This window comes from Melopsittacus undulatus, chromosome 3, assembly GCF_012275295.1.
Source record: "Melopsittacus undulatus isolate bMelUnd1 chromosome 3, bMelUnd1.mat.Z, whole genome shotgun sequence".
NCBI classification, from domain to species: domain Eukaryota; kingdom Metazoa; phylum Chordata; class Aves; order Psittaciformes; family Psittaculidae; genus Melopsittacus; species Melopsittacus undulatus.
In genome coordinates this window covers 114,569,589-114,585,241 of record NC_047529.1, presented here as the reverse complement: position 1 = coordinate 114,585,241, position 15,653 = coordinate 114,569,589, and the positions used below count along the sequence as shown (strand labels likewise).

Below are 15,653 nucleotides of genomic sequence, written 5' to 3'. Positions count from 1 at the left end.
AAGCACTCAGCATTTACAGCAATGGATGCAGCAGGTTATGTTCAGCACATTTCATTGTTTGCTTAGACCAAGTTCTGTATTAATAAGTAAAAAAACTGGGTTTGTTTGTTTGTTTCGTTGGGTTTTGTTCTTTAAAACTGTAGTTATATGAATAAGAGCTTGGTAGTGTGTAAAGATGGAGCCTATGGGATCCTTTCTTTTGCAGATTTCCTTGTGAGATCTAAACAATCAATCCTATTTCTTTGTTTATGTCAAAGGCTATAAGAAGCTTCCAGCTTTCATGTGAGCAGGTGATGCTACCCGAGACCCCTGCATCTTCAGGTTTGTGTTTGATGTTATCCTTGTAGAAGCTTTACCTCCCCAAATCATTTGAGAATGGGCTGGGGGAGAAATCAGCTCTTTGAGGGGATGCATATATGTGGGATGTGAGGTTTAAGTGGAGATATATTCTACAGTTTCTGTAGTTGTTGTTCTAATCATAATTGCTTTTCTACCTTAGTTTCTTCAGCTGCTAACTGAGTAACTACTGTTACTTCAGTTATTCACAGCAGTGTTCTGTGACCTCTTCTTGCTTGATGGTTGAGCATTTCAGTGCACCTAAGTACCCAAAGTATTTATTGAATGCCTAAGTTTCTCATTCTCTCTGACTGATTTAAAACTGGAAACAATCAGTATGGACTTAAGTTTTAATCAATTTTGTTATGTTTTAATATACTGGTGAATGTAATTTTCTGTTAAGATTACAGCTCTTTTTTAACCTGATGTCTTTCACTTTTCTTCAGTTCATACTCTGAGGCCAGCTGACATTAAAACAGTCACTGCTATAGGAAGTTTGCAAAGAGTAAGTACAAGCGGGAAGCGTGCTAAACATGACCCATTTCCTCCCCTATGATGGTGAAGTGAGCTGATGATGTAGTTTGGGGTCACAGTTAGGGCATTCAGGACTTGAATCTTTCCATAGACTTCAAAGGCTTCTGGTGACAAATGACTGGAAATACCTGCTGTTCAGTGTTCCAGTACAACCTGAGACTAAAAATAGCCAGCTGACTTCGTGCAGGAGGAAATGTGATCACAGTGCTCTTGCAGAGAGCCATAGTATTTGATGAAATTGCTTGGATTTTCCTAATGATGAGTATAACAGATCAATTGACTGGAAGAGGAAGCTGGGGAAATTCAAACTGGAAAAAAGTATAATCTTGCTGATCACCAATAGAACAAATTATCAAGAATTGCAGTAGATTTTCCATCCTGTTGAAATGCTTTCCATAGAAACTGGTTTCCTCTCTAGAAGGCAGAAGGTCTATAAGAACCACAAAGATGCATTTCTGATGCATAAATCAGTGGGTAAAGTTCTTCTGCCTGTTCTAATACAGTCAGATTTGGTTGATCTTTACTTATCTTAATAGTTGGAAATGCATATCAGAAATAGATCTGAGGCCCAATTAAAAGCATTTAACCACAGCTCTCAATCCTTAGAGAAGTATAGAAGGGTTTGGTTTTCTTTGGACTAATGTATTTCTTTGTTGGATGTGGATAGTGCCATAAAAAACCATATAAATGATCTTCTTTTAAGGAATCTCTACTTTCCTAGAGCAAACATTTCTGTCACTGTCTTCTCCACAGACCATCTGGAATCAATGACGTTCCTCTGTTATGTTCAGTGGTTTTTTAATAGACCCCATATTGGCTGAGTACCATCCCTGTAAATTAGCTAAATGAATTCTGGTAATGTCCCTTGTTGAAAAGGAGGAGATCCTGAGAAATTTAGCTTAGAGCAGCATTTCATTTGACTGAATTTGTGTTCAGCTAGACAAATTTAATTTTAAGCCATGTGTAATACATTAATTAATGAAAGTAGCAACTAAGAAAGGATTACTAGGCTATGAAAATACACTGTAATAAGGAAGCTCTGGAAAATAAGTGTGTGTGTAACTACAGCATGATGGAGAAGACTATGTAGAAAACAATGCTACCTATACAGAAGTGGATTATGGTAGGGGTATGTATACATGTACTGTATGTAGAGCTAGTTTACCCTTTGCTTAATGCTATTCTTCTTGCTTGTTTTTTCACAGACACCAGGATCTGGTCTACATCATGAGGATTTACTCCAAAGGTAACAATCATTTGTTGGCATTGACAAGTGTCATGATACTAATTTATGCAGTATCACAGTGCAGGAATTACTCCCAAGCAAAATTATTATTGTTTTCTAGGAGGAGGAAGTCTGTGTAAGACATAAAGCATTTTAAGATGCCAGATCCTTGTCAGTCCTTGGTTAACAGAAATCCTTTCTAGTTTGCAAGCTATAGAACTACCTTAGGGTTGCAATAACCTTGATTAGGAATCATTGCTGCATGATGAATCCTAAGTAGTAAATATCATCATTCACTAGTCAGAGACCAGAAGGGAGGGATTTATTACAGCAAAGAAAGCACCTAGGAGTCCTGACACCCTGTCCTCTGCTTGAATTATTCCCAGTGCTTCATGGACAAGCTTTACCTCATTTTCATCTTTCATGCCCCCTTAGAAGATCTAGATCAACGAGTGAATATATGGCTAAACCTTGTAGATGCAAGTCTGTGTAGCTCTTGTGGGTCACAGCATTCCAGATGAGGATTTGGTCCTGCACGGATGAACTTTAAAAGACTAAAAGATTAAACATCTGTGCCCATGTGTATGTGGGTGCACACAGAGAGCTCCCTGCATCACTTGTGCCTATGCATAAGCACAATTACTGCAACATACATAGTGTAGGGACACAAAATTTGGGATCGAACGCTGTGTCCTTACTCAGCAGTAGCTGATGACATGATAGTTTTGGGCAAAGAAAGTCCCCATTCTCAGTTTCAGCAGCTGCAGGGAGCACCCATTCTGAGCTGTAGCATAGCTAATAAGAAATTGAGGCTGTGCTGTAACATGATTTCTTCTTTGAGAAATGGAATAACAGCAACTTCCTGTTTTCTCTTCCTTTTCTATAGCACAGGAAAGAGCCTCCTCGAAGTGAGCGTGGAAACTTTAGCAGGTGCGTCTTGCTGCTGCACTGAAAATGGAGCCAATTGATTGAACAGCTTGCTGACAGGGGTGTAAGGGAAGCCTAAGGGACAATATACTTGGGGTACATGAGTACAGTCAGGCTGGGTTATCTGTGCTGGCTTTAAAGAGCCTCTCTGAGTACAAAAACAGCAGTGATATTATATTATATGATTATAATAGGAGTGCTGCAGGAATCTTACATGACCAACAGGATATTTTGGGCTGCTGCTACTACCCATGCCACAGTTTCTGCTGGTGTGTGCTTGCTGTCCATGCTAGTCCAGAGAAATCTTGTGTGGGTTTGCCTATCCAGTACCCTTCCTGCTGCCATGTGTTCAGGATTTACATTTGGGCTGCCATAGATGCACTACATAAATGAATTATTCATCATTCAGCTGGTTCCAGCTGGCTCTGAAGGCAGCCTGGACTTGCTTGGAGGGTGTTGCAAGTAAAACCTTCAGGTCCACTGGAATGTTGATTTGTGATAGCTCAAGGATTCTCCTCTCAAAACCTTCTTGTCAGTGTCTTCACATCACCTCCGTTTCCCTTTGAAAGGGATTTAAAGCCAGGCATGACAGCACTGCAGGAGGCTGTCTCCAGGTAGACCTTTCCAGTGCCTTCATACCTAGAGCTGCCTGTATTTAAAACCACCTACACCTCTTGTGGCAGACATGAGAGATGGGGGATGGAGGTTTCTGACTGATCTGAGTCTGAAGGCAAACTCGGGCTCCAAACCTCCACTTCAGAAGGTGAGGAACAAAACCACCAAGAAGAGTTGCAGAGGGGCTTTAATGCCTACCAAGAGATCCTCAGACTTCATATTTTCTGGCTTGTGTTTATAGTGAAACGGCAGAGTAACAGTCCCTTGTGTGCAGAAATCACCTAACCTGTGTATGTCTTTCAGCTCTCATTAGCAGTTTTAATCCCTCGGTCCTACACCAGTCTCCTCTGCTTGGCACAAAGGGAGCGACACCAAACAGTCAAGCCACGTGAGTCTGAGGGTGTTTCACTGGGCACTTGATTTGCAGCTGGCAAAGGGTAGGGTGGAAGCCTTTTACACTGCAGCAATTCACTGGACACCCAGTATATTCAGTGGTGGCAGAGGCTGCACAGACACTCCAGGGGCAGACCCCCCCACTGTGGCTCAATTGTCACCTCTTGGAGGCAGAAGAAGCAAAGCTCACTGTGCAATTTGAGGTCTGGATCACCTAACTTAAAGGTCTCTGTCTTTATAGCTGTAAAACAGTTTTCTTGGATCAAATAGAATTAGATATGTGCCTACCAATCCACGTCTGCTGTTTATATCTAAGTGCACATGTCTGAAAGCGAGATGCCTGAATATGAGCTAATCACTCCAGGCTCTCTGTGTAGCACAGACAGGTGCCTAATCTTAACACATTTAAGAGAGAAAAGATTAGTCCCACCTGAAGTCTCAAATGTTGCTTGATTTAATGGTAAAAATCAGCCAAAGCTTTACATTTAGCGATGCCTTCATAGCTTCTCTTTTCCTTTCTGCTTTTCAGAGACCTCCTGCATCAAGCTGAAGAAATAGTGAAGCTCATGAAAGAGAATCAGGTTTGTTTAAAGCACAGGACAATCCAGAGAGTTTGGTGTTGAAGCAGAAAAAAGGGAGAAATGTGATTAAATACTCCGAGAGCACTTAAAAGTCTCTTCAAAATAGAAAATGCCATTTCTTGAGGTTAATGCACTTTGGTCTTTCTATTGTAAATAAGGTTCAGTTCTGTACCTTTCAATTAAAGAGATTTGTTCTCAAAAGTATCCCACCTGGTTTATGATTATCAGTGGCTGAAGTGCTTGGTAGGGAAGCCAATACGTTTGCCTTCTTTTGATTAAGGATGTGAGACCTCTGCTAGCTACACTCTCTAATGGTGCCAGTGTTTCTGGGAAGTCAACACCCAAACTCAATTCTCAGTATTCGTCTCTTCAGTTTCCTCTTGGTCTTTTAGGGTCATATTTTCAAGAAAGACAGAAAAGACCTAGATATGGTTTGGCTGGTGTCAGTGCTTGACGCTGGTGAGATTTTGAATTATTACTCATGGCCGAATGCTTTGTAAATCACATCCCACAGTTTTATGCATTCTTTTTTCTTTTATTCTTAACCTTGAGGCAATTTCTTCTGTAAAATGGCCTTGACATAATGGGAAAATGTAATTGGCAAGGCAATTCTGCTCTACAGGAGCCCATTGGACTGTTTGTACATGGACTTGGCATACATTTGGGGAACTGAGTGGTTCGAACTCAAGCTCCTTAGGATTGGCCAGAACTGCCTAATAAACAGCTGAGCAGGGCTCTAGTGCTCAGCTTTTCTCTCCAGTCTTCAGGAATGTTCACCCTGTCAGCAAGCTGTGACACTGATGGAAAGAAGCAGCATTAAGCTCTGTGCTAAGCTGTGTATGTTCTTCTCAAATAGACTCCCTGATGGCAGAAGGAATTTCTGGCTCTATCCTGGCATTTTTATAGTTGACAGCTTTAATTGCAGCATTTACTGTCTCCTCTAGGGAAGAGCTGGATGGCTTGTCAAATGGAAGGGATCAGGAGAGCCAGGGCTGGGCCATGGGCTACTGCTTGGTCTTGCTGATTCAAAGCCATAACAAATATGTGAGAAAGGAAAATATCAAACAGGTTTCTTATTGTCCTGTTCCTTCAATTTCTTTAATTTATTTTTTCTTCCCAGATGATGGACTTCCAAAATGACTGGAAACTGATCACTGTGTTTTTTAGTGCTGAATGTTCTTCCTGTGCCTCCACACAAATGGTAAGCTTTTAATGGGGTAGTTTAGCAGTCAACGCAGGTAGTTAAGTCTGCTCTCTGCCATAATGAACCAAAAGAGTTGCTACGTTTGGGATGATTAAAACCCAGTGATTTCAGCTCCCTGCACATAGAATCATAGAATAGTTATGGTTAGAAATGACCTTAAGATCATCCAGTTCCAACCCTCCTGCCATGGGCAGGGATGTCTCACATTAGACTATGTTGCCCAAGGCTCTGTTCAGCCTGGCCTTGAACACTGCCTGGGATGATGTGCTTTGTATTTGTAAACATCTGCATTCAATTTGTAATCTCAAGTCTGAGATGCCTTAGGAGAACAACTCTTACCAACCTTCAAGTCTATAGAAGCTTTTCTTCCCCACCCCTGTAGTTTTTAATGTTGTCTAATTATAGGCAGTTAAACTGCAAAACTGGTTCCATGCTTTCTTCTTGGTGCTGACTAAGGTTGAATCCTGAATGTAGTGGTCATTGGTAACCTTCCAGTACACAGCTCAACACACAGGGTTTGTGACTTTTGGCAGATTGAGAACTTTGTTTTTTCTACTAGTTTTGATGGCATTTCTTACCTCATTTACAGAAGAGCTGCTTGTTGGACAACCTGGAAGAGCTTAAAACTGTCTTGGATTTTTTGTATAAAAGGGTAAGATTTATTCATCAATCCTGAATACCTGAATCCTTGAATTTCCCCAGTCCTTGCTGGACTAGGGTTTGTACCACTGACTTAAAAACCAGTCTCTTTGACTCCAGTCCACTTGTTCCATTCATTGTCACTAACTTTTATAAGAACAGATGGGTAACAGCTTCATTTTGCAACACAAGCTGATGTACCATTCACTTTTTGGGGGGTGTTAAAGTTATTTCTATGAAAAATGGAGTATATCTGTCTAGGTCTGAAAGCCATTCATGTTTAATGGGTCTGCTTGTGAAAAGAATTGGTAGCTAATTATTGGATGTGTAGAGCTACCTAGACAGTGTACAGGCTGCTAACTAGGTGATGACTTTAATGGAGCAGGGAAAGCACCCATTAAAAACATGTTTAATAGATCTTTTTTCCTATTATGTGTTCATTTTAAGATCTCTGCACTTCTAAAGGTTTTCAAGCTGGGAGAGTTCAGAATTATCTGTTCTCTGGAAGGATTTCTGGGAAATGCTCTGTGTTTTAGTCTACCGATGAATAGTAGACTACATACAGATATATCACTACTAAAGCAGACTATGAACTGTTTACCTGAAGTATTCAATAGCATTTTCCAAGCATTTTGTTTTGCTGGACTGAAGGACTAAAGGATCCGCTAAACCTGCTGCAGTTTGATTGCATTAAGCCACAACCACTCATTTCTCTGACTGATTTCAGCAACTGTTGTGTATGGGTGAAGTTCCACCCACACGTTGTCTCCAGATTCTCTCCACTATTACATCCAGAGTGTTTATGTGCACTTGTACAAGTGAAATATCATTATGTAAATGGAAAACTGCTTTCTGCTTCAGGGAGAGGTGGGGTGGGATGCGCGAGTGCTTGTGTTATTACATAGGATGTTTCACCCCCAGCTTTGTATTGGTATGTTGCCACAAAAATGGTAGTTCCGAGATCATCTGAGTTCAGTTAAATTGGCTGGTGGCCACTTTAGTTGTGTACAATGAATTGCTGGGTCTCGGTCAAGAAGTCATGCTCACAAGGTTTTTTGTGAATGACGTGCAACAGTATTCTAGGTGGCAGGCATAGGAGCAGGGTTCAGAATGGAAGTGGTAAAGACGTCGTTCATTGATTTTATGCAGGCAGAATCTCAGGCCAGAGGTAATACACGTGAAGCTGTAGGTGTAATTTATCATTATTACTACTTGCTGATCTTCAGCTGTAAATATAATGGGATTAATTATTACTTTGCTACTGCAGGTTCCCAGGGCCTTTGTAAATCTAGTGGACTCCACTGAGCTTACAGCTTCATCTCTTGCATGCCAAGATTACAGTAATGTCAGGTAATAGAGGTTTCTTTAAGTGCTTGACACTCTCTCCTGCTAGTACTCAGGCTCATAGCTATGTATACATATTGACTTTATAATTGAGGTAGAGTCTTCTGAACAGTTTTTCTGCCCTTAATACAGAAGTATGATAAAGATTTTCTGTTTCTACTTTGTTTCTGACAATCTCTCTGCAAGGTATATTTCTACTAGGAAGAGCAGGTGCCTTAATCATGCCAAGCCTGATAGCGTATGTTTAAGTATTGGGTCAGAATTGAGGGTGGGAAGAGAAAGCCTTGACGTTGTACAATCTCCATTCAGTAACAGCCAAAGCATTGGTGTGTTGTCAACAGTTTTAGCCACAAATCCAAAATACAGCACCATATGGGCTGCTGTGTAAGAAGTTAGCTCCATCCCAGACAGACCCAGTACTGTCTGTGATTATGGTCACAAGTCTGCACAATCTACCTACACTCAGCTCTTTAGTCAATGCTACTTCTGCCCTGTAACTCTAGAGTAAAAAATTCCAAAGGCTCTTTAAAAGTTTAGGAATCAGCCTTCAGTAAAGGAATAATCAGTCTAAGCACATTGTCAGGCTATGTGAAAACTACTTCTAGGGCTTAAGGTATGGTAGGATGGTGTGCATCCAATTTGTTAGCTCCTTATGGTAACTGCACACTTAGATGGTTTCAGCCATCTTCCTTTCTCAGTACCTTGTAACAATAGTGTGGTAGCTTATGTCCCAGTTTAGTATAGAGTGTGTACATGGACAGTAATGATGGAGTAGTTTACAGCTGATGAGATTACACTCCATCTTACTCCACAGGCATTTTTTTTCCTGTGCCTGTGGCATAAGTCACCATATGTACTAATACAGTCATTCTGAAGTGTTTCACAAGCTTTGCATGTATACAACCCCGGATACATTCCGTCAATCAAGGAATGGGTCTGGCTGCTGTGTAACCATGTGCTTAGCAACAAGTATAAGCAGAACTGAAGCTTTCCTTGTTGAGAGTGACTGTGTGCAGCATCCTAGCTTATTTCTCCTGAACTAAGGGGCAAAATGTGAGACAGGTAGATAAGAGGTAGAAAAGATAGATTTAGGAATATGGGCCTTGCCATATGTTGAAGGCCTTAAAAAGTAAAATTAAATAGATCTGATCTTTTTTCCTCTGAGCAGTTTTTATGTTTCCTTTTCAACTAAAGGCATTTTGCTTTCTCACTGTCAGCATGGTCTTATGCTGTGTTTATCTGGTGGAACAGTTCTACCAGTTTGAAAGCCTTGTACTTTTATGGTTTGGTAAACTCCTGGATTCATCTGTGCCTCAGGCCCAGATTGTCTCCCAGATAAAGGGCTTGGCATTTGGCTATCAAGACTTCATTTCGAACTGTACTTTGAGCAAAAACATAAGCAAGTGCCAAAAGATGAGATTTCAAGAGTCCAAGAGGGCAGCAGTGGCTGATATTCCATGATTCCAAAGCATCCAGGCAATTTCAACTGAGTATATCTTTGCTGGATATTATTCTTAGATGTATCATATTTGTTCCTGTCTACAGCCTTGGGAGGTCTGAGTTTTCCAGCTAGCTGCAGAAATATCTCACATGCACATCTCACCTTGCAGGTTAGAAATCTGGCTGAGACTAGTTAGCTGCCTGACGGTGCCTGGCTATCCTTTAGCATATATAAGCTTTTACAACACTGAGCTCCCATTCACATTTCTAGATGCAGGTCTTGTGGCTGTTACCAAGGCAAAAGTTCGTGTGGAAGTGCTTTGAGTGTGTTCAGTTTTCCTATGTGACTACAGAGAGGGAAGTGTTTGAAACATACTGCTGCTGCTATTTTAAGCCTGAACATGCTGCTAGTTTGTAAGACCCTGTGCTAATCCAAGCCTGGTGTATTTGTCATCTGAATAGGTTTTCAAAGCAAGAATACAAGCTCTGGATTTAGAAATGTAGATTATTCTATGTTTATATAAAAAAATAGGAAGTTCTGTGTTTATCAGAGGTTTATAATGTTTTTCATTCTTTTCTGCAGCAATCCAGGCAGGAATCAATGCAATTGTGCTGGTGAACACTCCCCATTAGATGAGAACATATTGAGGTGGTCCTATTATGTATGTATGGCATCTTCTGTGTTGTTTGGTTCTCATATTGCTAGACTTGTCTATTCATTTTCCTGATTGGATTGAAGTGAGGAGTAAAGGGAGGAATAGCAGTGAAGAAGTTGAGTAACAGCCTTTTAACCACAAGTCCACAGCAATCCTGACCCTATATCTTAAATCAGGAATACTGGAGATAAGTTCTCTCTATACCTGAGTGATCTTAGTATCTATTGAAGTTTCTAATTACTATATAGCTTTTTGGCAACCTAGGATTTGTCATATCCCATCAAAGAAATGATCCATCTTGGCCAGTAACCTGCCACATGGTTTAGTAAAGGGAAACCTTCTGTTAAGACTAATAGGGATGGCTGGAATTCCTTTTAAAAATGATGGGGAAGCAATAAGCATGATATTTCATTGCCTTGCTAAGCCTCCTGCTCCCTCAGATTATGGTATATTAGTGTAGCTTTCTCACAGCTACAAGGAGTTTCCAATTATTGTTTAAGATTTCATTAAAATACTGTCTTTGTTCTGGATTACACAATTTTATGACTGTGGCTTACTAGGCATGGGGATAATCTTTAAGCCCTGGCAAATTGCACACATATTACACTTTACCTGATAATACTTATCTGGTTAAATGTTTGTTTATTCAGGATGCTTGGGAAAAACTTCTGGAGTCCAAGTGGTTTGATCACAAGGATGACTTCACTGTCATTCTGCAGCCTTCCCTCCAAGAAATAAATCTGCTGCTTAGACCAGTGAGTAAATCTGAGTTGCTCCATTCTTTCTAGCTTGTACCTGCTGAGATTCAGTGCACTATTCAGATACCTCTTTCCTGTCTAGGCTATGTGTAATGCTAGAAGATAAGGTCAGTCAGGCACATGAAGAACACACTTCAGGATCAGACACAGGGGTCCTGAGAGCAGAATTTGCTTCCAACAGCACCAGTCAGAGATCTCATGGTTTTGAATGCAGTATTCCTGCAGAAATCAAGTCATGACACCTCTGTAGACTAGGTCACGAGTGTCAGGAAACTGTCAGTGTTGATAGTTTTATCTATATCTTTGTAGTCATCAGCATTTTCATCCCTGACTATGCTTGTGTGTGTTTGGCAACAAAGGCAGAAAGTGGGTAACAAGAACTATTTAAAAATGGGTGTGAGTGTGTGTGGGGTAAGATTAAGGTTATGTCATAGGTAAATTCTGTATTTCTTCTGATCTAACACCTGCAGGCCACCATGTATAATCTTCCAAACTCTTCCAACAGTCACTTTCATTTAAAAATAAGCACGATCTCTTAATGCAAGTTCTGCCTGTTTCCACTTTTTCAATGCATGTAAGTGTTAACTATAAGGAGTGTTGTTTATTTCAAACCATTCATGTGATCACATCTGCGTGTTTCCCTCATCGCCTGTATGTCACTATCATGGTTTTGCTTTGCTGCTGCTCTGGTTGTCTTGTCCTGATGATGTGCAGTTCCCTCACTGCTGCCTTACAGTGGTAGGCACAGCAGTTGTTTACAAGACAACCATTTGTTCTGTCTTAATGCACCAATAGTAGCTGAGATCGGCAACAAGTGGTTTAATGAGAGTACCAGAGATTGATATTCTTGTGGATATGAATATTGTTTCATGGATTGAGACTTCTTCTGTGGAATATCTCATCTTTCTATACTCTTAAGTGTTTTCTAATGCTCAAAATACTTTCTCTTTCAGGGCAGGGATGCTTTCAGTACCACTTCAAAGACACAAGTGGAAACTCTGGAAGAAGTTTACACCATCATGGCTTTGGGCCTCTGGAACAACATGGTGAGCAGTACCACAGACACTGTTGCTTACTGAGCTTAGTATGCAGTAGCAGCTCCACACTAGCCAGGCTTTGATAGCAAATAGGCAGAGGAATGAAGAATATAGGAAAGAAACTCCCCATGAGTGCTATCCTAAGCTGTGCAGGGAGACTGATCTCAAATAATGCTAAATGCCTTGTGCTCCCAAGACAAATCTCTTGCTGTTCTGTGGCTGCTACTTACTATGAAGAGCTTTTTAGAAAGGTTTCCAAAGTAGCCCTTTGGGAAGTCTCATGGAGTAAATGAGCTGTGGCAAACCCTTCTTTTGCTAGTTTAACCGCTGTGACAGGGCAGCACAGTGACAAGTGAGGCTCATTCTAACCTGAAATTATAGTGATAATACTCTTTTATATTCTCTGTCCTGGATGCATTCCACTGCCTTTACTAACAAGTCTCTTACCATTGCCTCCTTCTTAACCATCATGCCTCAGCTGCTGTTGCTCATAGCAAAAAGGTGATAGCCTTGAGGAACTCCTGTCACCTCCTCAAGAGGTGGGTGTCCTACCCAGCTGAGGAAAGCAGTGCCTTCTAATGGGTGAGAGAGGGTGTCTGAAAGGACCATGGGCCATCCAGCTCTCCACTCAATCCTGAACACAATGACCAAATCTCTAGGAGGCTGTTTCTTGTGCCCACCTGAGCTGCTGACACACAGCACTTCTGTGTGTCACTGAGTGAATGCATATACATCCCTAACCTGCAGGGATTTGTGTTTTAAAATGGATGGTGGGGGCAAGTGAAGAAACAGGAGTTGCTTTTCAGTATGAGTGGGACAGAAAGCAGGCGCATGGTTTTGGGTTCACCAGAGCCATTTAAGTTAGACTGAAGATATAAGACTTCTTGCTTGTGTTGCAGTCCAAATGTTGATAAGATTTTCATTTCAGAGCACTTACTATTCCTGTGTCTGTCCAAATTATCTTAAGGATGAAGAAAAAAAGTCTATACTGCAACTGCCTTTTAGTGAACCGCATTTAAAAATACATCCATGCAGATTGGCATGTTCTTGTTTCGTTTGTTGCCAAGTCTGGCAGTAGTAATGATATCGTAGCCTTGATCATTTAAAGAAGCAGGGTTTTCAGGAGAAGCTTTTATTCAACCCAATAATATTGCTAGAAGAGCCATATACAGTCATGTTAATAAAAGATCATACTGGTTTGGGTTGGAATTGACTTTAAATTTCATCTGATTTCAACCTCCTGCCACAGATAATGACACCTTCCACTGAAGCAGGTTACTCCAAGCCCCATCCAACCTGGCCTTGAACACTGCCAGGGATGAGGCAGCCACAGCTCCTCTGGGCACCCTGTGCCAGCGCCTCAGCACCCTCACAGTAAAGAATTCCTTCTTAATATCTTATCTAAATCTCCCCTCTTTCAGTTTAAACCTATTGCTCTTTGTCCTATCCCTACATATCCTTGTAAAATGTTCCTCTCCAGAAAGGTCTCCCTGGAGCATTCTCCAGGCTGAACAACCTCACCTCTCTCAGCCTGTCTCCATAGGAAGGGTGTTCCAGCTCAAGCAGGCCCACATCACTCTTGTGCTGGGGCTCCAGAGCTGTACACAGGACTTCAGGTGTGGTCTTATAAGGGTGGAGTAGAGGGGAAGAATCACCTCTGACCTGCTGGTCATGCTCCTGTATCTGTGCTTAGGATTGTCCCAACCCAGTTGCAGGATCTTGCACTTGGCCTTGTTGAAGTTCATTAAGTTTATACAGGCTAACTTCTAAAGCCTGTAAGGTCCCTCAGGTTGGCATTCCTTCCCTCCAGCATGTCAACTGCGCCACACAGCTTGGTCTCATCGGCAGACTTGCTGAGGATGCACTCAATCCCACTGTCCGTGTCATCCACAAAGACATTGAACATCACCTGTCCCAATACTGACCCCTGAGGACCATCACTTGTCACTGGTGTCCACTTGGACACTGAGCTGCTGACCACAACTCTCTTGAGTTTGACCATCCAGCCAACTCCTTATCCACTGAGTGTTCCACTTTTCAAATCCATACCTGTCCAGTTTAGAGACAAGGATGTCATGCAGGACAGTGTCAAATGCTTTGCAGAAGTACAGTTAGATGAGGTCAGTCACTCTTCCCTTGTTCACCATTGTAATCCCATTGTAGAAGGCCACCAAATTCGTCAGGCATTATTTGCCCTTTGTGAAGCCACGTGAGCTGTCACCAGTCACCTCCTTATTTTCCATGTGCCTTAACAGAGTTTTCCCAAGGATCTGCTCCATGACCTTGCAGAGCATTGAGGTGAGATTTTATCTTTTAGTTAAAGTTAGTAGGACTTTGGTTAGTTAGTAGGAGCCAAAGAGTTAAAAATTGATCAGCTGTTGAAGCTTTAGCCTTGAAATAACCATGCTGCATTCAGGTATCTCTTTTGCTGTTATCTGTGACATTCCTCATGATGATGCCAAAATTCCTACATCCATTCTTCTATCATAAAACAGATGTAATATGATACATGTTGTCTTTTTATCTTTCTTTTGCCTTAGTCCCACTTGGCAATCAGTTTTGCTGGTCGAATGAGCAAAGCAAACACCCAAAGTCAGATTCCTGCAGTGTGAATTTAACATTGCCTCTGGTTCTGGCAGTTACCTGTAAAGAAACTGAGTTACCTTATCTGCCCATGCCTCAGTGTCACCATCAGGGTTTGGGGTATTTACCTAGATCAGAAAATTACCATCACCTAAACATGATTTGTAAGACACAAGAAAGCAGTGGCATATCCCCTTCAGATAATACATTGAAACCAGTTTGGAGCCAGCCACACAAAGTACGGACATACAATTTGTTGTGAAAAGTGGCACTTTATGTCTGCTTAGCATGTTTTTTCCATCAGCAAATTATTGAAATTCAATGCTGAATAAGTTGTATGCAGACAGTGAATGCTTCCAACTGGAGAGGGAGCACAGTGCCACCAGTTTTCCAGCCCATTCTGTGCCTCTCCAGCAGGAATTGCTGGGGGACAACTGAACCAAAGTTGTTGGATTCTGAGATCCAACTGTGGCAATAGATCAGCCTGAGCTAATGCATTTTCTAGGGCTTATCAAAGCTGACCTCCAGCTTTGAGTAATGTTCTTTTCTTTTATCAGAGTTCATTTACTTCTATGTGCTTTGCACTCATTGTTTTCCAAGTCCATAATATATCTCTTATTTATCTTTTTTTTTCCTATGGCCTCTTACTGTTCAGCATCTTAGATTTCAGTTTATGCAGAATCCAATACTAGCATCTTGAATATTCTTTACATGGAGTATCATCCCCAGTGTGAAATAGGTATATTGCCTCCTCCAAGTCCAGGCTCTGTGTCATGGGAGAGGGCCAGGATTTGTCTTCTAAAGTTTAGTAACTCTTTCCTGCCCTCTCAAATTCTGATACTTAGTTTGCAACAAATTCCTCCTATCCTTTCAGATTATACTTTATTTGCATTTTCTGCTATCAAAAGAGTCTTCCTCTCTACCTCTGCTTCCTTTTTGTGTCCCAAACCTATTTCTGCATAGACTTTATTTTTGCCTCTGTTTATTTTGCATTGTCCTTGAGAATCTTGTTCTTTGGTGTGCTGCCACTACTCTTGCCACTTTAAATGCTAGGAGCATTTTGTTGGGACAGCAGAGGTGAAAAACTATGAGCAAAATAAAGTGGTACTTTTAAGGATGACTGCATTAGGAGTGGACAGCATTCTGGAACATCTACTGTAGGTCATGCTTTGCCTAGAAATGTTGGACCAGATGATGCTTGAGGTCTCTTCCAACCTCGTATCCTATGGTCGATTGTATGATTCCCCTCTGTTTTTCTGCCTCCTCTTTGATTTATGACATTTTATTAATGCAGTTGGCAAACACCACAAAAACACCTCTCTGGGATGGTTCCTTGTCTGCCTGTGATGGTGTTCTGCCATGCTGCAAAAGCAGATGACAT

The 15,653-nt window shown here is 41.3% G+C and overlaps 1 protein-coding gene across 1 annotated transcript in view; it reads left to right on the top strand.

The window, feature by feature from the left end:
• Positions 1-257: 257 nt before the first annotated feature.
• Positions 258-15,653, top strand: part of PLB1 (phospholipase B1) — a 73,355-nt gene continuing 57,959 nt past the window's right edge. Inside the window, exons 1-12 of the mRNA XM_034060795.1 lie at positions 258-321; positions 783-841; positions 2,076-2,116; positions 2,982-3,025; positions 3,941-4,025; positions 4,560-4,611; positions 5,732-5,812; positions 6,405-6,467; positions 7,722-7,804; positions 9,822-9,900; positions 10,545-10,649; positions 11,606-11,698. Coding sequence (XP_033916686.1) covers positions 294-321; positions 783-841; positions 2,076-2,116; positions 2,982-3,025; positions 3,941-4,025; positions 4,560-4,611; positions 5,732-5,812; positions 6,405-6,467; positions 7,722-7,804; positions 9,822-9,900; positions 10,545-10,649; positions 11,606-11,698 — 813 coding nt within the window. The 5' untranslated portion in view covers positions 258-293. The remainder of the gene's footprint in view (positions 322-782; positions 842-2,075; positions 2,117-2,981; positions 3,026-3,940; positions 4,026-4,559; positions 4,612-5,731; positions 5,813-6,404; positions 6,468-7,721; positions 7,805-9,821; positions 9,901-10,544; positions 10,650-11,605; positions 11,699-15,653) is intronic.